Source organism: Sciurus carolinensis, chromosome 11 (genome assembly GCF_902686445.1).
Source record: "Sciurus carolinensis chromosome 11, mSciCar1.2, whole genome shotgun sequence".
In the NCBI taxonomy this organism is placed as follows: domain Eukaryota; kingdom Metazoa; phylum Chordata; class Mammalia; order Rodentia; family Sciuridae; genus Sciurus; species Sciurus carolinensis.
Genome location: NC_062223.1, coordinates 68,301,940 through 68,324,647, shown reverse-complemented (window position 1 = coordinate 68,324,647; position 22,708 = coordinate 68,301,940). Strand labels below are relative to the sequence as shown.

General features: G+C 51.1%; 1 protein-coding gene across 4 annotated transcripts in view; it reads left to right on the top strand.

The window, feature by feature from the left end:
* Positions 1-22,708, top strand: part of Tub (TUB bipartite transcription factor) — an 83,935-nt gene that overhangs the window by 55,446 nt on the left and 5,781 nt on the right. For 2 of the 4 annotated variants that reach the window (XM_047518479.1, XM_047518481.1), the window contains exons 2-9: positions 12,524-12,575; positions 13,026-13,188; positions 16,668-16,811; positions 18,087-18,254; positions 19,207-19,328; positions 19,750-19,947; positions 20,232-20,344; positions 21,184-21,301. In XM_047518479.1, coding sequence (XP_047374435.1) covers positions 12,524-12,575; positions 13,026-13,188; positions 16,668-16,811; positions 18,087-18,254; positions 19,207-19,328; positions 19,750-19,947; positions 20,232-20,344; positions 21,184-21,301 — 1,078 coding nt within the window. Of the gene's footprint in view, positions 1-4,042; positions 4,386-12,523; positions 12,576-13,025; positions 13,189-16,667; positions 16,812-18,086; positions 18,255-19,206; positions 19,329-19,749; positions 19,948-20,231; positions 20,345-21,183; positions 21,302-22,708 lie in introns of those variants that run through there. The other 2 variants (XM_047518480.1, XM_047518483.1) reach the window with 2 other exon arrangements.

The window sequence follows — 22,708 nt, the reverse complement described above, 5'->3', positions numbered from 1 at the left end:
TTGGACTTTGTATTAGGGTCTGCTCATCATGGTCCTAGTGCTCAAAAGGGCATCCAATCTCACAAACCTACTTCTTTGTAATTCAAAATTCCCACTGAAGGCTGCTTAGTGAGCCATCCTCTAAACATAGAATCAGTTCCTAACAAATTGACATTTTTGTCCCCACCTCTGCCAATTCACCCCTCCTACCCCACTTTTCCCAATAGCCATCAAGTGATTTCCAATATCACTAGCTCTGTCTCCTCCCACCCTCCATTTCACTCCTAATTCTGTCTCTCTAAAGATTACATCTGAGCAGTTGATTCTTGACTTAAAACCCTTTAGCAGTTCCTCATTGTCTGTAAGATAAAATCCATACTTTCCAGCCTGGGTGCAGGGTGACAGATGATCTGGCTCTAACTTAACTTTCTAGGTCTATCTGCTACCACACCAAACCACTCACCCACAGGACACCATCACCAAACTGGTTCCACCCTGGCTTTCAGTGCATCAGTGGTGCAGTCTCATGTCCTCATGACTTTGTTCATGTCCTGCTTTGTCTGGAATAAGCACAATGCCTGGCCAATCATAGAATCTTGGTGACTGTTAAGCTTCCCCCTTCCTTTCTTGTCAGCCTATCAAAAGCCTACTCATTCTTCAAGGCCCAACTCAAATGTTAACCTTTTCTATGTATAGGCAAAGCTTCTCCTAATGTGACCTTCCCTCTTCCAGTACCACTTACTGCCCCTCCTTATGTGCCCCTCCTGTATTGTAACATTGTCACCTTGATGCTGGTATGGTTGCTATTTCTCTCCATCTCCATTGCCGCACTGAAAGCTTCCTGAGAGCAGCCCTGCACCCGAGCCCTGCCAAAGCCACTACAGCCCTGCACTGACCCAGTAAGGTTTAGTTCATTTTGATTTGAGTTGCCTTCCTCAGTCTGCAAGGCTACAATGCCAAACCACCAGGTAGGGCCAAATCTGAATAAATTATTCATATATTATTTATAGCCTTTGTTTCCTAAATTGATGAGAGGTGGCCCACACTCAATAAAAATGTTACATGTGAAAGTGATAAGGTTCCAAAATGCTAACCCTCTTCCCTGGGGGAACTAGTCTTATTGAGGGGGGGTGGTGTTGTTCTCCTCAAGTTCAGGTGACAGATGTGAAGAACTCCTTCACTCTTATTCCCAAAGCATTGCCATGTTTGCAGATGCCTAAAATGCAGTGGAAAAATTTTAAATTATAGCAAATATCTCATTGTTGCAGGATTTGGACAGGTGGTGAGGGAGGTGTATTGGGATAGCTGTGTAGTAGTGTTTCAGCAGAGATGACTTTGTTCCTTGGGCTAAATTTGAAAAGCTTAAGCATCTTCTTCAAGGTCAGGTGTAAAACATGCAGTGTTTAACCATAGTCTAATATGATAGCTTTCATATGACTTTCTGGAGCTTTTTGATAAAGTCAAGGGCATAAACTTTAAATGTCAACCAGGGAAGCCATGTGAGTGGGAAAACCCATCGTGAATTTTGATTTGAGTTGTACACACACAGTCTTAGAGCATGAACCCCTCCCTTCTGCACATGTATCAACACATATCCAACAAATGTTCTTGTTCAGACCTGTTCCAGTTGCAGGGCCATCTCTCATACACATACTCACATACATTCTTGTCACTGGCATATAGTCCCCCTGGTTCTCCAACATTCCCCAGGCATACACACAGACACACACAGGCACACTCATGCATGTACCAGCACACAGACCCCTGGCTGCCCTGCATCCCATGTGCTCACATACACATTCCTCTGCAGGAAGAGACATGGAGAGTTGTCTTATTTCTGCACCTCGATCTACCTCCTGATTTTCCTCCCTTAGGACAGCCTAAAGTGTCTATTTAATAGATTCAATTACTCTAGGCTCCTGAGACCTTCCAGCTTAATTCTGATTGCTTTAAGGTGTCAGATAATTTGGGAATAAAGGGGTGAAAACAGACTCAAGTTCTTGAAGAGAAAGTCTTCTAGGCTCTAATCATCTCTGAAGAGATAGTTGCTAACTGCTGCTTTGGGAGGATTGGCCTGGAGAACAGAGGCTTCCAGGGAGGGGCTTTGCTGCTGTGCTTTGGCCTCCAAGGCAGGGCCTCATCCTTTCTGCTGCCCTTCCAGGGAGACTGGGTGAAAACAGAGGCAAGGCAATTGCCTGCTTTCTACACTGCACCCTACTCCCACGTGGTTTATTTTGTCTGTTCTGTCTGCAGTGACAGTCATGGCTCTTGAGGCTGATAAATAATCAAAGGTAACAGTGTTCAAAGAATGTCAATGTTGTGCCAGACAGAGATAGATCAGACCTGTCTTATGCTACAAAGCCTGGAGAGGAAGCTCAGGGTGTGTGCATGTGTGCTGTGTGGACTGATAGGCAGGAAGGAGCTGAGGGTAAGGGCTGTGGACCCAGACTCCCTGCATGTGAATGCTAGCTTCACCATTGACCAGCTATAGGACTTTGTGCAAGATCCTTGATTTATTGTGCCTCAGTTTCCTCTACTATAAAATGGAGATGATTATAGTACCTACTTCTTAGGGTGATTGCGAGGATTAGACAAGTTGCAGAATACAAATAGCACCTAACACAGCCTTAGCTCCTGATGCTCAGCGAATGTCCAAATATATTTGTTATTATGTTTTATAGTTAATGGGCCAGACAAGGCAAGTCTGAGAACTTGGGGAGTCCTGGGGTAGGGGTACTGGCTTGGCCTCAGGGCAGTGGGATGAGACCCCTCCCTCAGCCCTGTTGGCAGTTCCCACACTGTTGTCCACCCAGTCATGATAGCACCAGAGGATCCTCTCCGGATGCTCTTCTGGCGTGATTGGCGCTGCAGAATCCAGGGTGCACATGAGGACACTGGAATGCTGTGCAGGGACTGTGCTGCTCAACAAAACCCTCTCTCATCCCCTGCTCCCTACCCATAGGCCCCTTGTAGGCCCCTCAACCTGCTTTGTTGCTGGGTGCCTGGCCTCTCCTCCCTGCTTCCACCACCCTGCCTTCCTTGGACATGCCTTGTCTGGTATTAAAATGGGTTCTAGTCAGGACTTCATCAGCACTCAGACATTAAGAGGTTCTTTGCTGAGAAGTTTTTTCTCCCATGAACTGACCCAAAGAAAGGTCTTTGAAAGACAGAGATGCTGGTTCAGTTTCAGCTCCATCACTTCCTATCTTCATGTCCTTAGGTATCTTAACAATCTTGGGATTTTCTTCTCTGGGAAACTGGTGAAATATTTGCCTCTCAAGGCTACTGTGCTGATTAAATACTATCACTTTGTAAGAGCTGACAATGCAATAGACACTAAACGTGACCCTCCTCTTGACTGCTGAAGCTTAGATGGGAGGGACCCCATCTTGAAGTAACACCTCCTTTACTAAGGCCAAAGGTGGACATGTGAGACATTATTTTATGTTGGTAGGGTTGCGGGGAATACTGGGGATTGAACTCAGGGGCACTGAACTGAGCCACATCCCCAGCCCTATTTTGTATTTTATTTAGAGACAGGGTCTCACTGAGTTGCTTAGTGCCTCACTTTTGCTGAGGCTGGCTTTGACGTCACTATCCTCCTGCCTCAGCCTCCCGAGCTGCTGGGATTACAGGCGTGCACCACCGCGCCCAGCATGTGAGACATTCTTGATGAGGAGAAAGCCCACCTGTGTGCTCCACCTGGAGGTTCTCGGGACCTCTCCTTGCACAACTGGAGTCCTCCTCCCTCACCCCCTGCCCCCGCCCAATCTGAGTAACGGTTTCTCATCCCTTAGCGGAGATATGTAGGTTTCCGAATCCCCCCTGCTTCATAGAGGAAGAAACTAAGGCTTGGAGCCCTGGAGACCTGTCTGATGGTAGCAGCGCCTTTATTAGCCCTAGGTGGGCGCCGGCGCTGTGCGCGAGCATGGCTCCCGGTGATTTCGGGGAACCGGCGGGAGCGCTTCTGGGCCCGGGAGCGGGCCTGGGGGTGGGGTCTCCTGAAGGGCGGGGCCAGGGGGCGGGGCGGCTGCTGCTGCCACGCAGTGCTAGGGCCCTGGGCGCGAGAAGGGGCGCAGGGCGGTGAGGGCGGCCTGTCCCTCCTCCACGCGCGCTCCCGCTAGCTCCCGCCCGTCTGCCCGCAGCGGCCCCGCGCACTCCCGCCGCTTGCCCATCGCGCCGCGCAGACAGTCGCTTGCCAAGCCCGCGGCCAGGGCCCTGGCGTGCAGCGTGGGCCTCGGCGGGGCCCAGCGCCCCGGCCCGGGAGGATGCGGCCCGGGGCGGCCGAGGAGCTGAGTAGGGCCCCTGCGTCGGCCCCTACTGGCCCCGGCTTCCAGAGCCGCAGCCGCCGCCCCGCCCCCGAGAGACATGACTTCCAAGCCGCATTCCGACTGGATTCCTTACAGGTATGCAGGCACCGGCCCCTTTCTCTTCAACTCGGGGCGCGGGCAGGCCCACCACACTCCAACCTGAGGGCGTGGGGCGGGACCGAGGGCGCCGGGCCAGGGGCGCCCACCACCCCAACTCAGGACGTAGGACTGGCCGGGGACACTGTGCAGCGCTCAGGACACCCATACACTCCCCATCCTTTCCAACACCGGGGACGCGGACTGGAGGCTCCAGTGTTTCCTACCCCAACTTCGCCCAAGCCCGCCTGCCCTGCTTCACTCCCTAATCGGCCCTAGATGCTGGAGGGGGCCTGTGGCCTTATTGGGTCCAGCAGCACCATGTAACCACCTGGGGAAGTAACGCAGACTGCTGTGAGCCCCCTCCTAGGCCCAGCACCCGGGTCACACGCTTGTATAGCTTGCGTGCACACGCCCATACATCTGCATGCTTGCACCTACAGGATGTCCTCCCTTTGAGCCAAAGATGCCCCTGCTGGTTGATTTACATATTCAAAGCATGGATTTGTGGAGATGGTTATTCTGAACCCAAAACATGTTCATATGCACATGCACCTGTATCTCTCTACAGACACCAATTTTGGGGCTCACACAGGTGCATGCCTACATATTGGTGTACATACACATCCTGTATCTGGAGAATACCTGACACTTACTGCCCCTCACAAGTACTACCGTGTTTCGGAGACTCTGTAATCTACTTGCTGAAAAGGATGATGTCTGGGTGTGCACCAACTCACAGCACATAGAACCCAGGTACACTTAGAGAAGTCAACCTCCCTCTGTTCCCAGACAGTGTGTTCTGACCCAAGGATGTCCTGACTTTTCATTGTGAGAGGATTGGGGGTTAATCTGAAATCCTCACACAGTTTCAGGCTTTCCCCATCCTCTCTACTCCATTCTATTACCAGGGAAAGGAGCTCATTGCCATGGCAGCACCAGATCCGTGGCCATCCATTGGCTCCTTAGTTGCCATGGGCTACGGGGCCTGTCTCTAGGCCTCTTGAAGAGGCATAAGTGTAAAAAAGGTGCTGGACTGTTGAGGCCCACTTTTTATTGCCAATCTAGGTGCCATGCTTTTGGGTGGCAGGACTGGACCCTCAGGAGCAACATTATAACAGGCTGCTCTAGGAAAGGACCCTGATCCCAGTCACTAACAGAAAGTAATTCTGACAGCTCTCTTCCATGAGTGTCCAGACAGCGTCCCAAATAGAAACCAGCTAAAACTGCCCGAGGCTTGTTAAAAGCAGATCTCTCTGCAAACAGGCACCTGTCACTGGCTTGGAAATTCAAGGTTTCTCTTGAGAATTGTTGTTGGCCTCCAATCACAACTCCTGTGGGGGTTTCAGGTCTTCCCAGGTAATTTTGCATCCTAATGCCAACACACACACACACACACACACACACACACACACACGAGCTTGTGCCAGGAGTCATCCATAGAATCTCCTAGAGATATGTGCATACACATCTCAGTTTCACATGCATTAGGATGACATTCCTATTTGGAACTGGGGACTGGGGCTGTCTGACTCAAAAGAACATCTACCTTGAACAAACATCTGGTTTAGAGGCATAAGTAGTTTCTGGATCATCCTGGCCTTTCTTGGCACATGTGGGTGGAGGATCTTGTAGAAGATAGTTCAGCTCTACTGAGTATTGCTGATCTTTTCTAGGCCCTACAGAGGTGCCTGGGCAGGGCCCATGGACTGAGTAGATGCCAGTGCTGTGGAAATAACCTGAGAGGGGTCCAGATGCAGGATGATGGCCAAAGACTGAGGAGGGTAGGAAGGGACAGCATTTGACTATAGGGATGATGGTGTGTTTAAGATCTGGCAAACTGAAGGCTGGGCCAGCCCAAGTTCCAAGAAAGCCTCTTCCAGGGGACCAAGGACTAAAGCAATTTGTAGAGCAAGTGCCTGGTTCCTAGGGACAACCTGCTCTATTCTAGGGAGGTTTAATCCTGTTCCTAGCAAAGGGAACCTCAGGAAGGTAGGATGTCTCTAGGAAATGACTGTCCTCCAACAAGTGCCCAGGACACTGGTATCCTGAGCAAGAATTGAATGTCACTTGATCCAGCCCAGGCCAGTTCTCCCTCCTACACTCAGCCTGGAGCACCAAATTCTGCTGTCCTAGAAGCCTAGCTCTGAGGAACAGCTTGGCACCCTTGCTGTCCTACCCTGCTTGCTTTCCTTATTCCTCTGTCATCTGCTGTCTTGTTCTGTAGTAGGGAGGGAGGTATTGAAGTAGAGGTGGGCTGTAGTCAGAGGTTTCCAGGACCCCTCCTGCCCTGCTTGCTGGGTATTTCTGGGCGTACAGAATCTGGAAAAACACTGGACTTGAGGTGTAGAATTCTGCAATGAAAAGACTTGGGTTGAGAGAAAAAGAGTCAAATTGACTCTTGCATTAACTGGGCTGCTGATTGCAGGCAAAGCTACAAGCCCGGCTGATCACAGAGAAAACTGGGGCAGAAGACAGGGCATTTTATTTGCAGCTGGGGGTGGGGCAGCATGTGTGCATGTGCTTTGACTGATATGAGGTTTCCCTAATGTCACAGTATGTCAGAATCGGAATGTGTCATTTTGTTTGGGAGAGAGGGATTGGCTGACATCTTGTTAGCTCTGCTGGTGGGGTTTTACTCCTTTCTGTGATGGTTGCATCTTGTGTTCCCTGGGTCCAGCTTATTTTCTTGAAAGCAGTGATAGTTGGTGATAATCTTCTTATGGGTAATTTTGACTCAGTTTATAATGATCATGGATTAATCTCACATTCTGACTTAAAGCTATTTAGTTTATAAAGTTGAACAAAAGGAATCATATTTTGCCTTTTATTTTTTTCTACTACTATAGTAATTTCCATTTCTTCCAGTTTCTTTTTATCTGTACTCTTTTTATTTTTCTTTCTTTTTTTGTTTTTTAAGTGGTACTGGGGATTGTTACCTATATTCTTAAAAAAATTTTTTTTAAATGTTTAGTGCATTAGTTATACATCATAGGTTCTTTTTGACATATTCATCAATGCATACAACATAGTTTTTTCCATTTCTTGAGGAGAATTAAATGCCCATAATACATGACTTTACAACTGTTTTATAAGTTGTAGGTAGGTGTCACTCTGAGCATAAGGAAGGACTGTGGCCTTAGGTGTATTATAGGACTATGCTGAGTACAATTGACAGCCAACTCTGTGCTCTTGTCTGCATGGTCCTGAGGCCAGTGTGTGGTGTTTCCCTCACCAGGTCATGAAATCCTTGAGATCAGGTACCTTACATTGTTCCTGACTGTGTCTCCAGCATAGATAAGATGGATGGCCTACTTCTTTGAATCAATGTGGCATCCCCAGGCAACTTTTAGGGCTTCCTCACCTGTCCTGGGCCCACATTTGGGTTCTCAGCACACCTGAGGGATACAGTGCTCTCCCAGCACAGTGGAGCCACCTGGAGCACTCACTGCTTGACAGGCATGGCTGTAGGTCACAGAGACTCTCAGGCCAGGAGCATCCATGCAGGCTGTCTTATTCTCTATTTGAGTGCTCCCTGTAGCATCCATGCCAAATGCCTTCTGCCTGCTGGCTGTGATGGTGGGGAGTTGAACCTGATGGTGGAGAGTTGAACCTCTCCTGAGTTGAACCTGAGCATGGATCTGGGTTTCCCTCTCTTTTGGGCTTTTGTTAGACTCTTCCTTCCACTTGCACACTTTGCTTTCTGGGCAGCAATATGGTTAATTGCTGATTGAGCAAGACTCCTGACTACTTCAATTCTGTTACTAGTTTTAGCCTAAGAGGTGCCCTGGATGCTTAGAACCATCACTTTACCTCTGGCAACTCTCTTTAGCAACTTCCCAATTTCCTATTCTTTAGAGATCACAACTGTGGCTTATGGTTTCTAAAGTGCATGACTGAGCGTCAGAATCACCTGTGGTACTTGCTTTTTAAAAAAAAAAAGAGAGAGAGAGAGAGCTAGAAAGCTTTGATTCTGGGGCATGTTCCTCAGCAGTTCTGAATTATCGAGTCAGGACTAGTGCCCCAGTGCCCCTTGTGGTTTTAATGAACCTGGTATGTTTAGGAACCACCAACTGAAATGGAGACAGCCCATCCTGGAAAGCCAGAATTCCTATGAACAGTGTTGTCCTTTTTCTTCTGGAGCTGCCCCCATTCCTAGTTCCAGGCAACTGCAAACCAATGGAAGCCACAGATATGGACTTGCTGAGGTATGGCATTGAGGGTTGCAATCAGAACTCTCAGTGGCCTGTCTTCACCAGATAACCCACTTCTCTGATCCTTGGGTCCAGCAGGGGCAGCTTCCACTGTGATTCGGGGGTAAGAATGAGGGCAGGTAGAGGGGAGGTTGAAGTGGTCATGGAGAAAGTATCCAGATGGTTGGGTCTATCCCTAGGTTAGCCCCAAGGCTTCTTGCTAGCACTGATGAATTAGATGGAGCTTTTAAGTGTAAGAAGAATGGTAGAAACAGGCTTCCTAAATATGCTGGCCATGCCTGACTTTTCCAGCCTACACAAGAAGTGCCCCTGTGCTTTTATCATCTTTTTGTCAATCATGATTTACTCCCCAGGAATCTGTCTAGGGCCTCTGGGACAGCTGAGTGGAGGTGGCAGGCCTTGGCCCTGAGCAGAGTGGATGGATTGGTGGACACTGCAGATGAGAGCCAGTTACTGGTGCTTTCCTGAGCCTACTCCGTCTGGTCCCTAGCAGGAGGCGACTGTAATGAAGGAGCCTCCAGGGTCAGTTAGAAGACCTATTCATCAGTACCCTGTCTCTGTCCGAGCCTCCTGGCGGGGCTGCAGCTGGCAGCCTGGGCTTGGCAGTGATTCCATTATTGGAGCTCTCGTCATTAAAAAACCATTACTGTCTCCTTGCGTGGCTTTCGTTTAGTGCTGCCTAGAACGGTGCCCATCAGAAAGAGGCAGGCTGGGGAGGTGTTGGTGACAAGACAGACCCTTAGGAATGGTGCTGCAGTGGAGATGAGGAGGCTGGGCTGGCTGAGGGGGTGGAGAGGGAGCAGGGCCTGTGAGGAAGAGAGGAGCTTTGGTTCTGCTCTCCCTGGAGACAGCCATCATTTTGTCATTGTTCTCCATGACCTGCGGCTGTGGGCTGGGGGATTCGTTGTTATTCACCAGAGAAAGATGTTGTATAGTTGGATGCAGTGTCCTTAGGCAGGAACACCCTTCCAGTACAAGCTTGTCATTGCCAGGTAATTATGGAGCAGCTCTCCAAGAAACATGTGCTTTCCCAAGAACCTAGTTTCACCAGTGTTGTGCCCACTTTTGGGGTCTCTTGCTATCAGTGGATTTATCATAGGCCTCCCAGATGGGTCTTGCTCAGCCAAGCACATATTGCTTCCCTCCAGTTGCTGCCCCTTCCATGTACCCTACCTGCCTTTGAGGGTAATTCTGGCATATCTGACATCCGAGTGAGGTGGTGGCCAGCTCTGTGGGTACTTCTGAGGTAGCTGAAGTTTCTAGAATCTCTTTGAGAAGCTTTACCCTTGTGTTCATCCGTCTTACCCTGAAGGCTACACCAGGTTCTTTGTTCCTGTATTTTATCTGATAATTAGTTATGAAATCCTGTGACTGTCCTTTTTCCCCCAACAGAATGGAGGTAGGGACAGAGGGAGAGGAAGTAATGTGTTCATGGAAAGCAGCCTCCTGCCCCAGACGTAACTATGTGAAATCCATGGAAGTGACAGTGCCTGTGGTAGCAAAATGTCTCCTCTGTGTGGAAAGGACATTAGGAGCACAAAACAGTCAGGTTTTTGTTTCTGGAAATGTTTCATGTTAGTCAAGCTACCACTGTGACCCAGCATTTCTGGGGTGGCTTTGCTGATGTGACCTTTACCTCTCAGCTGGATGTCCCCTTTCTAAAGGACTCAAGAAATACACATTTGCACAATGGAAGGCATCTTCTTTGTCCTGCTTAGCCAAGATCACTGTTGTGGATGACCCAGGGATGCCTCAGTCCCTGGTGCTGCTCTCTAAAAGTGTATGTGGCATCCGGGTCAGCTGTGAAATGCCCTGTCCCTCTGGCACCAAGGAAATCTAGCACTGTCTTATAGAGGTCACACAGGGACTTCTGTGGCCAGATCACTAGCACGTGACTGTGAGGATTACAGGCTGTCCCAGGCTCAGACCCAAAACTCAGCAAGCAAAGCCCAGCTGAATTTCAGACCATTGCTCCTGTCAGCCAGGTGCAATGTACAGAGCCCAGGCTGCATTTTTAATCCATATTCTGGAAGTAGGGAGTAGCTATGCTCATGCCACGGTTTGGAAGTGAGTCTGTGAGCAAGTGAGGTTTGGCAGTCAGTCTGTGAGTAAGTGCTTTGCCCTCGTGTCACTCAGTCAGGCCTTTGACTTGAGGTGCAGAGATGGTGGAGAGCTGTGGCCTCTCAGACCTGGCAGGCCCCTAGGGTGTCCTGCTCAGTCTAGAACCTGAACTGTTTTTCAGAAGTCCACACTGCAACCCTCCAGCCTGTGGGTCAGGCCTTCCACAAGGAGATGTTTACTATCTCAGCCAGCTTAAATTTTTAGGGAACTGGTCTGTCCTCAGGTCCTAGCAATGCCCTCAGGGAGCCCCAGATACAACTGTGCCCTCTTAAGCAGCTGGGCTGTTTCAGGGAGATTGATACCTAGAGACATGTCTTTTGAGCAGTGTCTTCTGTGCTCTGGCAGCTGAGGGTTTGGTGAACAAAACTATTGTGCATACAGCCCCGCATCACAGTTGGGGCCCTTCTGATGTGCATAGTAGCACAGGAAAGGCCTTCCCAGATGTCAGATAGGAAGGACAGATGCCAGCTAAAAGGATGCATAGCTCTCATAGGTTGTGGTGGGTGAAGCCAGAGGTGGTGCTGGGCAGTGTGTGAATTGTGATATGTGGACTCCCTTCCGCCCTCTGGCTGGCTCCCTCAGAGATCTGAGTAGTTTAAAGGACATACAGATCAATGGTTGTTCCAGGTAGAAAGGGCTAGCTGTTGAGGTGGAAATGACTTTACCTTGTTTTGGGGGTGATAGACCTATCTTTCCCCTTCCACACACACAGTACTCACCTTTACACAGGTGTCTGCATTCATGTTTGCACACACACGAGATGTACTCACACTTGTACCCCACAGAAACCTAATGGAGGTCTGGTTTGGAGCAGACTCCTGCCTAACTGCACCAGGGCTACCTGGGACTTCCCAGAGTGCAGGTTCTTAGGCTCCATTTCCACCCCATACAGCTGTCCTGACCTTTTATAGAATTTGGGCCTAGGGTGTCTTGGGCTAGCCAAACAGCTAAGTGGTTTGAGTTGCCAGCTTTCTACTCGTGTTCTGCCTTCCTGGGAGGGAGTGCCAGGCTGGGTGAGATGAGGCTGCCTATCCTAAGACTGGTCAGGTTCAAGAATGCTATGCTCCCAGTGCTGTTTGTGCCATGTCTGTGACAAGAGAAGGACTGGTGGCTGGTTGCGGGGCAGGCACTGACCTGTCGTGACCATCCTGCAGACATCCCCACCCAGCCCTAGCCCTGCCCTGAGAGAAGAGTTGATTTCTTAGCTTCCCTTTCCTAAATGAGGAGGACACTCTGCCCTTTAAAGGGGAGTAGTGGGGAGGTGAGTGGTGTCAGCACCTCCACTCTGCCTACCTGGGAGCCAGGAGTTTGGGATGGGAGAAGGGACTCTGTCCAGCCTTCTACAGCAAGGATGGAAAGGAGGCACGGGAAGCAGGTGAGAGCACCCTAAGAAGCTGGAGGGAGCACGCCCCTGGTTTGAAGGCCAGCTTGGGCCTAGATTGTGACTGATGCTTCCACATGGGTTACATAGGTCTTAGTCAAGCCTGTCCTGCTCTGGGATCTGAGAGGAGGGTCTCATTCTGTTCTGACTGGGTCCAGGCTGGCTGGGAAGTCCTTGGAGCAATTAGTCCTATCAAAAGATAAGCTCCTAAAGTGACAGAAATGTGACTCACACCCTTCTGTCTCAAAGTGGTTCCTAGACGGCAGCTTCCATGCTTCCTCCCTCCACCACGTGGCTTATGGAATTCCAGAGCAATGAACAGAGTGGTTCAAAAGACTCATGTGCTGGGGGGCAGGGTGGACTCTGGGTCATATCCTGGCACCTGGTGGACAGGCCCTGAATGCTCCTTTCTCACTCTGCAGTGTCTTAGATGATGAGGGCAGCAACCTGAGGCAGCAGAAGCTTGACCGGCAGGTGAGTAAGGCTGGGACTGGGTGCAAGGGCAGAGTCTGGATTGGTTCTCCATATGCAGAGAGGGAGAGCTCTGTCACCATGTTCCCTGAATGCTCCTGTCTGATGGGGAAGAAGGGGGGTGAGTGCTCTCCTTTACCAGCTCAGCATGAATCCTGCCCCAGTACACAAGGTTTCTGCTGGGAAGGCAGCCAGGACGACTGTAGTTGGAGGGTGCTGGGATCTGCCAAGATAGCCACCTGGCCTGAGTTGTGCCATCCTTTCCTGGACCCCAAGTCTGGGGATGCTAAGGACATGAGGCCAAGGTCCAGAGAGGGCTTTGGACCTCTGGCACCAAACCCAGTCAGCAGGGTACTCACTCTTACCCTACTGTGGGAGCCTCTCCCTCCTGGCGGAGACAAGGGTGGGGTGGGGGGGACAGCTCACCTCTGTGTCTACCTTGTGCCTCTGTAGCGGGCCCTGCTGGAACAGAAGCAGAAGAAGAAGCGCCAGGAACCCCTGATGGTACAGGCCAATGCAGATGGGCGACCCCGGAGCCGGCGGGCCCGGCAGTCAGAGGAACAAGCCCCCCTGGTGGAGTCCTACCTCAGCAGCGCTGGCAGCACCAGCTACCAAGGTACAACTTGCTTCCTGTCCCAGGGACAGCCAGCCTGGGGGACTCCTGCACTGTGGTTCCACACCCCAGCATGGCTTTAGGGAGCCCCTGAGAGGCTTCCTGCTGACCCAGGCAGGTGTGGGGTTCATCCTGTTGGGTTTTTCCCAAGTTGAGTATGGCGCCCAGCCCAGGTGGACTGCCGAGTGGGGTGGGTGAGACACACCAAGACCTTTGACCTTGTCACCTCCTGAGTCAGATGCTGGGGCCAGAAGGCTAAAAATGAATCTGGAAGTTCAATTGTCCACATTTCTAATGTGGAGCACTTGAGAGCAGGAGGCAGCTCTTAAGAGTAGACAGAGCCAGCTTCCCTCCGGCATTCTCTCCTGAGAGGAATCTTGTCAGCATCCTGCCCACACCAGCTAGGGTGTCCAGGAACAAATACTCATTCCCTTCCCTCCCTGAGCTCCCTATACCCTCAGTCAGTCTGACTTTCGACCTGCAGGTCACTGTCCCTGGCTTAGGACTTCTTCAGAGCTGCAGTAACTAGCCGCCTCCTGCTCCCCTCCTTACACTCTTAGTTCTCAGCAGAGCCCACTTTGGGGGAATTCTCTACCACTTATCCTGCAGAGGGATGGTTCCTTTGCAACCCTGCACCCAGGACCCTCCCTCCTGCCTAGGTTAGGTTGAATATGCCAGGCTAGATAGGGGGTTGGTCTCTGAGATAGTAGGAGACTGGCTGAGTCGCCACTGCCCTCTGCTGGTATGGTGCTGGTCATGCAAGTGGCTATTCTGAATGCAGTAGTACCTGTGAGAAGGTTGCAGGCATCTGATCTGCAGGTACGAAGAATCTTAGTGCTCCCCTCCCTCTGTGACTTCTTTCTGACCTGGAGCCTCCAGCCATTTGTAGCTGCTGGCAGTTTGCTCATCTCAGGGCTAACCTTCATCTAACTACTGGCTTTGTTCCCCTGCCTCACAGTTTCTCAGGTTCTCTGTGTTCTGATAACCCAGCCCTTAGCTCACTACACTCCCCTCATCTGTGCTTTAGAGGGCAGCAACTGGGTCTTGGCAACCTTATGAGCTTGGTCCCCTCTGTGTACACATAGAAAAGAAACCCACTTCATTTCTAATCATAAAAGTTGTCTTTGGACATTCGCTAAGGCTAAGCATGCGGTAGGTGCTTTACCTGTATTCTCATTTCATCTGCACAGTCACTCATTATCCCCACACTTGACAAGGCCTGGGCTTGGAGGGGTTCCACAACTTGCCCATAGTGTGTGGCTAGTCACAGGGATAGATTTTGACACTGTCAAAAGGTCTTTCCACCGTGTTATGTTGCCTCCCTGTTGCCTCCCTGTTAAGAAGTTCCTTGGGCTGAGGATATAGCTCAGTTGGTAGAGTGCCTCAAAAGCACAAGGCCCTGGGTTCAACCCCCAGCACCGCAAAAAAAAAAAAAAAAAAAAAAAAATAGAGCAAGAAGTTCCTTCATGGTATTTTCCCTGTGTGTACCCCAGGACAGCACCCTGGCCATACCTAATTTATCTGTGTTCCATGTGAGAGGCCCTTCAGCAGGGGGACAGGGACCTCAGCCCAGCCATCTCAGATAGCCACAGGTGCTCCTCATGGAACTGGCCCTGTCCCATCCCTTCCTGGCAGCCTCTTCTCCACTTCCCCTCTGAGTGCCATCGCAAGATGTCCATGGTGCCCTATAGGGAAGGAAGCCACTATCCTGGGTTCTGTGGAGCCTCACCTGCTGCCACGCGGGCATCACAGCTCCAACCTTGCCAAGCTCAGCATCTGAGCCATTGAGATGGGAACCTGCACCAGTGACTTGAGGCCCTGAAACTTTGTGCCAGAGGCTACATTTTGAAGAGTCCCTGATATAGAGGCCTTGGGCAGGTGTCTCTTGAGCACTGACTGTCTCTTAAGCACCTGGCCAGGTGGTACCAGGCTGGCACAAGACTGCAGTAAGAGAAGGGGAGCACCTCTGGGGTCATGCATGGCTAGAACAGAGTTTCTGGTCCTGCCACTCCATTACCTGCTCGCTCATGACCATGGGCAAGTCACTTATTATGGTCTCCAGGTCTGTTTTCTCCACTAGCAAATGAGGAAAAATCTGTCTTAGGGCTTTGAAAATTGAAGGAGCTAGGGTGTCCAAAATCAGCTGATTGCTACTGCTCGCTGAGACTCCAGACCAGGCCAGGCCTCCAAGGTCTTCCCCACAGGTTTGTCCCCCTGAGCTTCTCTGGGGACTGAGTCTTTGACCAGCTCTGAGTGGTAGACAGAGCCCTGGAGGCTGCTGCACAGCTGGCTGCTGCCTTGGGCACTGGTTTCCAAGACCACCTCCACCCCTCCCATGGCATCTTGCTCTGCCCTCTGCTGGCTCTTGATGTTAACTCAGGATCCTCCCAAGGGAGTTTGACATTGGAGGTGATGGTTTATCCCAATAAAGTTTTTGACCTAGTAGCTGTATTCGTTCATGATACACCTTCATTCATTCATTCCTTATATATGTAGTGAGGACCTACTTTGTGTTAGGCTCTGGATTAGAGGCAGTGGTTCCCAGGCCAGCATGGGCAGGTGTAGTCTTGCCCTATGGTCGAGGTGGGGGGAATGTTAAATGGATGGTGACAACTGTGCTCTATAGAAAGAGATTGGCTCAATGAAGGGATATAGGGCACGTGCTCTGACTAGGGAGCTGGAGACAACTGCTCTGAACTGGGATCTGCAGGATGAGTGGGAGTTAATCAGGCAGCAGAGGCAGTACAGGTAGTGGGACCAGTCAGAGCAAGGGCCCTGTGACACAGGGGAGTACAGCACATGCAAGACACTGAGAAAACCTGCTGTGCTGGAACTCCTGGTGCCAGGTGGTTGAGTGTGTGTTTAGGTCAAGGGGAAGGGAGATGGAGGAGCCAGGACATTGTTGGTCTTTGTCTTAAGTTCAATCAGAAATCCTTTGTGGATTTCAAGCATATTGGGGTCTTGCTATGTGAAGAACATGGAGGCCACCAGCTGTGACCTTTCTGAGACCTCCTCCTTGGTGTGCGAAGCTCTTTGTATCCCACAGGTGCTCCATATTGCATGTTCCCATGGGCCTGACACCTGAGGACTTATGCAGGATCCTTAATATACTTGCCCTGGCTGTGGTCCCTGCCAGAGGATACCACCTTTGCCTCCTCCTCTCCCATTTTCCCTGATGCACACTTTCATGGACACTCTCCCTACCCCTGTTCAGGCTCAGAACAGTGTGCTGGACCAGAACTTTGTTTGTGACTAATTGTGGCTTCGATCTACCGTTGACATCATCACACTGGGCTGGGGGTGGCACCAGCACACACTGCCCAGAAGTTTTGCCTGGTGGAAATGAGTGGGTCTGACTCTGGGCATGGACAGTGGTACAGGGGCCTAGGTGGGAGCAGGGATGGAAAGTATATTCCAGCAGGAACTCTAGCCTCACCCAATAACCATTTTTCTTTTTCTGTTTTGGGTTCTCTCCTGAGCAGTTCAAGAGGCCGACTCGCTTGCCAGTGTGCAGCTGGGAGCTGCCCACCCAACAGCACCAGCCTCAACCAAGAAAACCAAGGCAGCTGCTGCATCTGGGGGCCAGGGTGGGGCCTCTAGGAAGGAGAAGAAGGGAAAGCACAAAGGTTAGCTCGTCTGCTCCACAGTCCTCCCCAGTAGGCCTGCCTGCCCCTCCACCTCCATGAGGTCAGGGGAGACTTCTCTTCCTAACTTGGAGGCAAGGTCTGGGGTGAGCAGTCTCAGTGACACAGAATGGCCAACAGACCTTGTCCAGTTCACGGGTATGTGGATTGGCCTCTGAGTATGGGCAGGCCCAGCATACTGCCATGAAGTGAAGATTACCTCTCCTGTAGCCCAGGATCATCCCTCCCTTCTGTCCCGCCTTGGCCCGAGCTCCCCACATCCTGACACTTGGGCCAGGACGCTCCCTTCAGTGGGGCCTCACTGCCTCCCTCGCAGCCTGTCTCATGCTGGTCCTCCCTTGCGCCCCATTTCCTGCTGTCATCCCAATTCCACCCTCTGCGCCAAGGACCAGTCTGTTCCCTCTGCTCTTCTCTGCACAGGAAAGATCTCTAGAGATCATGGACAGTGATGACAGCTCCTGCCCCAAGTCCTGGCTCCTGGCTAGACACCCTGTTTTCTCAGCCCTGGGTCATGGGCAGTGATTTCCAGGCCACTGCATCATAGCTGGACAGTGGTGTTTCAGGGTCCATGGAATTTCAGAGCCGGCGGCAGCACTCTGGGCATAGCTCAGCGAGGCAGGGCAGCTGCCACCTGTGTAGGCTAGGCCTTGCTTCTGTTTCTGAAGCTGCGTTGACTTGGGTAGGAAGGTTGATATGGGATGGGAGATCCTCTGCTTGGAGAACTGAGTATATGAAAACCACAATCTTTTCTCAAGGGCCCTCCTATGTTTTTAATGATGTGTGTTAGTTACTCTTTGTGTCTGTGTGTGAGAGAGAGAGACAGACAGAAAGACAGACAGAAACAGAGTCAGAGAGAGTGTATGAGAATATAAACACTGATAACTTGTAGCTGGCCATGTCCGTGAATGATTGTTGGCCTCAACTATGAACTGTGGTCTGGATCGATCCTTGTTCTCCATCTTGTTTTCTCTATTGTGCAGTTGGTTTTGTAGATGGCTGCTGTCTGTCTTAAGCATGTGGGGTATTTCAGATCAACTCTTGGTAATATGGGGAAGAGCAGAATTGAAATCCATATCCCTTCACAGCTTACCAATCATTAACAGACTGACAGCAGTCATTAGTTTTTTAAAAATTAGTTTTGTGAGTAAAGTTTTGCAGAGGGTCTCCTCTCCTTCATCCCTTACTCCCTTCATGGATATTGAGAACCCAGGCCCTCCTCCCCATCTTGGATGTGACTCAGGAGTGTCTGGCCTGCAGGCACCGGCGGGCCAGCAGCACTGGCAGAAGACAAGTCTGAGGCCCAAGGCCCAGTGCAGATCCTGACTGTGGGCCACTCAGACCACGCCCAGGATGCAGGGGAGACAGCAGCTGGTGGGGGCGCCCCAGCCAGCCAGCAGGACCTGCGTGCCACGATGCAGAGGAAGGGTGAGCCCCACAGGGGCCCAACTGGAACCAAAGCTCAGTCCCAGGTTCTCAGGTGCACCCTTTTCTGGGAGCATGGCCTTCCTGGGTCGGGTCCAGCTGCTCCCTGGCCATGGGGGTGGGGGCACACCTGGAGACACATGACAGGTTTGGGTAGAGGCCCTGATAAGGCCAAGGCTATGAACTGAGGTCACCATTCGCAGTCTCGTGCTCCCAGGAAGCCCAGGTCTGGAGGCAGATTTCCTTTCCATTTTGCTTCCTAGAACAAATTTTTGAAAGGAGTTGCCTTTATGTTGAGTTGCTGAGCTGGAGGGAGCAGGGCCAGGATGCTGAGAGGCAAGGCAGGTCCTCCCTGGACACCTGCTGCCCAGTTTCCCTACCATGAGCCCTGGTGCACCGTGGCAGAGGAATCTACTCAAGGACAGCTCCTTGGAGAAAGGGCTGATGAGTCGACCGAGAGATGGGTGGCACTCAGGCAGGGAGGACAGTGGAGAGGAAGCTGAGATAGCGGCCCAGGGCAGGCTGGGAAAGGTGAGATGCGGCCCTGCACACCAGGCGGAGGGAGAGGCTGAGGCCTTTTCCCTGAGAGACCATGATCCATGCCAGGCAAGCTCTCTAGGAGGTAGATTCAAGGTCAGAATAGGCTGTGATGCACAAGAGACGGGAGCAAAGCGACTGCTAGGGAGGAGAAGGGGCTAATTCAGGGACTGAGCTGAACACGGGTGGGGGAATGTCCTGAGGATTGTGAGCAGCCCCCCTCATGTGTGTACCTGAGTGAATGTGTCCTCGTGTTTATCAATGTCCGGGGGTACATATGTCAGTGTATGTGTGTACGCGTGGCTGTGTGTGTCTGGGTGCAGGTGTCAGTGTTTGAACATGTGTGCATGTGACCACATCTCATTTCAGAGTGTAGATCCTCCTTATTCATCCCTCCCTGTTCGTGTGCTCACCTCAGGCATCTCTAGCAGCATGAGCTTTGATGAGGAAGAGGAAGAGGAGGATGAGAACAGCTCTAGCTCCTCCCAGCTAAATAGCAACACCCGCCCCAGCTCTGCCACTAGCAGGAAGTCTGTCAAGGTGAGTGAGAGCTTCTCAGCAAGAAGTTGGATGGCAGTGTTCAGAGGACTGCCTGTCCAGGGAGGTGGACCAAGTATGTGAGGACATGATGGGCACCTGGCTCTCCTGGGGCAATGGGCAGGACCTGTCAGGTGCTTCTCTGGCTGGACCCTTCTGTCCTTCTACACTGCCTCCTAATTTCTTCAATCAGGCCAGGGACCTGGGGTGTCTGAGGACCTGCCCTTATTCCCATCTGCAGCCCCAGGAACTGTTGAAGAGAGGGAGAGCTAGGAAGATAGCTTCTGACCTAGGGCAGGGTGGCCAGGCTTGCACCCCAGGAGTCCTGCCCTGTCTCCCACCACTGCCACACCAGGGTGCAGACTTGGATCTGTACTCCAGCTTTGGCTGGTGGGGCTCAGGTGCCTTCTCTCCTTGCTCATAGGACACAGCCTCAGCCCCCAGCCCAACAGCCCCAGAGCCACCAGTGGATGTTGAGGTCCAGGATCTTGAGGAGTTTGCCCTGAGGCCAGCACCCCAGGGAATCACCATCAAATGCCGCATCACTCGGGATAAGAAGGGGATGGACCGGGGCATGTACCCCACCTACTTTTTGCACCTGGACCGTGAGGATGGGAAGAAGGTGAGTTTGCTCTGGGCATGCGTTTTCAGCGAGGCAGGTCTGAGGGCCTGGGAGCTAGAATGATGGAAGCCTCAGCTCAATACTGACCTCTCAGTACCTCAGAGAAACAAGAGCCTCCATGCCTGCTTAGTGCAGAGCCATGTGCTTTCCAGCGCGTGTCTGTGTTTGTGTGCGCGCATGCACACGTGCACTTGGGAGTTGGCGTGTGGGGGTGTGAACCATACCTGTGATTGTGTGTGGACCAGAAGCTGGGTCTGGAACATGACCATGATCCACTCCCTCAGGTGTTCCTCCTGGCAGGAAGGAAGAGAAAGAAGAGTAAAACTTCCAATTACCTCATCTCTGTGGACCCCACAGACTTGTCTCGAGGAGGGGACAGCTACATCGGGAAACTGCGGTACCAGCACTCCCCCAGGATGAAGGCAGGAATGGGTGGGAGGGGCAGAAGAGGCTCTCCACAGAGGGCCTCTTCTGTCCTTGAAGATCTAAGCCAGAGTTGGATCCTCTGGCAGGGTCCTCTGTCCATGAGATCCAGCCACAGGCCCAATCTGTGTTCAGCCTAGAGCCAGGCTTGAACCAAGCAGCTCCCAGGCACATGGGCTCTGGCCCAGCATAACCCAGGGTGTTATAATGATGTAGGCCAGCCCGGAAGAGCTGCCTGGGCCCCATAGTCAGTGCCAAGGGACAGAGCTTGAGAGTAAGCTCTTGAGGGGTGAGCATCTCAGCCATCTTGGGGAGGCAGAGGGGCAGGAGGCTTTCAGCAAGGACTCACAGGGAATTAGGGTTTTCCAAAGTAGAGTACCAATTTGGGAGGCATAAATGGAGATTAGAGGTAAGTAGCTAACGCTGGAGGTAGGGCCAGATGGGACAGGGCAGTCGTCTTGTCCACTCTCCATGGAGTGCAAGATAGTTTATAGTTTTCCAGGATACCAGTCTGCTCGCCCACTTCCCATGAGGGAAGCCCCTGTTCTATCATGGAAATCTGGAATTCTGATTTATCTTCCTAAATTTCCTCAGTTGAAATGAGATGCCCTTTGAGTCAAGTCAGACAAAGTCCAGGTGTTCTGCTTAAGAAGCACCTTCAAAGATGTGAATTCAGTGAGCAGAGTGCCACCCCAGGTCTGCTTATGGCCCAGCTCAGAATATTTTGCAGGCGCCTCATAGGACAGATCATGAGCTGTTCCCTGCCCCAGAGCAAAGGGTACATAACCTGTACAGATTGTGCCTTTTTTTCAGGTCCAACCTGATGGGCACCAAGTTCACAGTTTATGATAACGGAGTCAACCCTCAGAAGGCATCATCCTCTACTTTGGAAAGTGGAACTTTGCGTCAGGAGTTGGCAGCTGTGTGCTATGTGAGTCCTGGATTCCTGGGTTTCTGGTCTTCAAGTTCAACCCAGGACTTGTTGCCTGATATGGGGGCCATCCCATCCATCTTGGTAGTAGCCAAGGCTCTGTGGAGAGGGGAGTCCCCCTGCAGAATGATCCCTGCCTGTCCCTCCTCTCCCATCTTCAGTGATCAGATAACAATAGGCCATTTTCCCAGGGAGCTCTGGGAACCATTCCTGGCTCTATGGGGGTCTAATGGACAGGAGGTAGAAGGAAAGAGGCCTGGGTTCCTGTATGTGCTTCTCTCAGATCACTCTTATAGATGCCAGACTCTGCATGGGCCCTTTGCATAATCGTCAGCACTGAATGTTCAACCTAAGAGGTAGATCCTGTTTTCTTTGTATGTGGGAAACTGCAGCTCAGAGTTTGAGTCACATGCTAAAATCACACAAGTCAAACTGGAATGTAAATATAGGGGACTTCTCTACCCTTCTGAAGCTCAATTTCTTTTTTTAAAAATGAGGGATGGTTGTCCTGTCCACCTGAGCATGGGCACTTCTTGGAGGCTATTGGGAATCCACAGCTAGTTTGGATGATCCCGTGGTGCCACCTTCTGGTCAGTTTTGGAAAGGCAGCCTGAGATTTTCAATCATCCATCTATATTCTGGGTCCTGTTTGAGGTAGAAAATATAGTAGTGAACAGGTTTATATGTTTATACCCTTATGGGATTTAGTGGGAGGTACAAGCTCTAAAACAGACATGTAAGAGAAATAAATATGTTCCTGATCAATGCTAAGGAATAAAAAAACAACAAGAAGTAGGGAAGGGGACTATGAAATGTTGAGGTGTATGTGCAATTTTAGGAAGGATGGTAGAGAGGATCTGACCAAGGTAACTTGAGTAGAGAAAAAGTGAAGGCCAGCTGTGAACATGCCCACAAGACACAGCCAGGGCAAAAGTCCTGAATGCCTGGCCTGAAGGAGGAATGGCAAGGAGGGCGGAGTGATGCAAGGAGAGTAAGGAATTGGGGCCAGATCATGTAAGACCTTGCAGGTAGAGTGGGAGCTTCAGTGGAGAGCCCCTGAAGGATTTGTGGCAGGAGAGGAAAACAATCTGACTTAACAGGACTCTGCCCTGCTGCACAGATGACGACAATAGACAGACAGAGGAGGAACACAGGGCCCAAGGACAGAAACAAATGGCTATTAGAATGATTTTGGTGAGAAGTGGTGGGGAACAGTAAGGGGATTCTGGGTGTAATCTGAAGGCAGAACTGACAACATTGCTGATTGCTAAATATGAGGTGTAAGAAAAAGAGGAGTCAAATAGGACTCTAGGCTGCCTGAGCAAAGGGAATAACTGAGTTGCCACTAACTGAAGCAAGTTAGACAGTACAAGAAGCTAGTCGTGGCAGAGGAGAGATCCAGGAGCT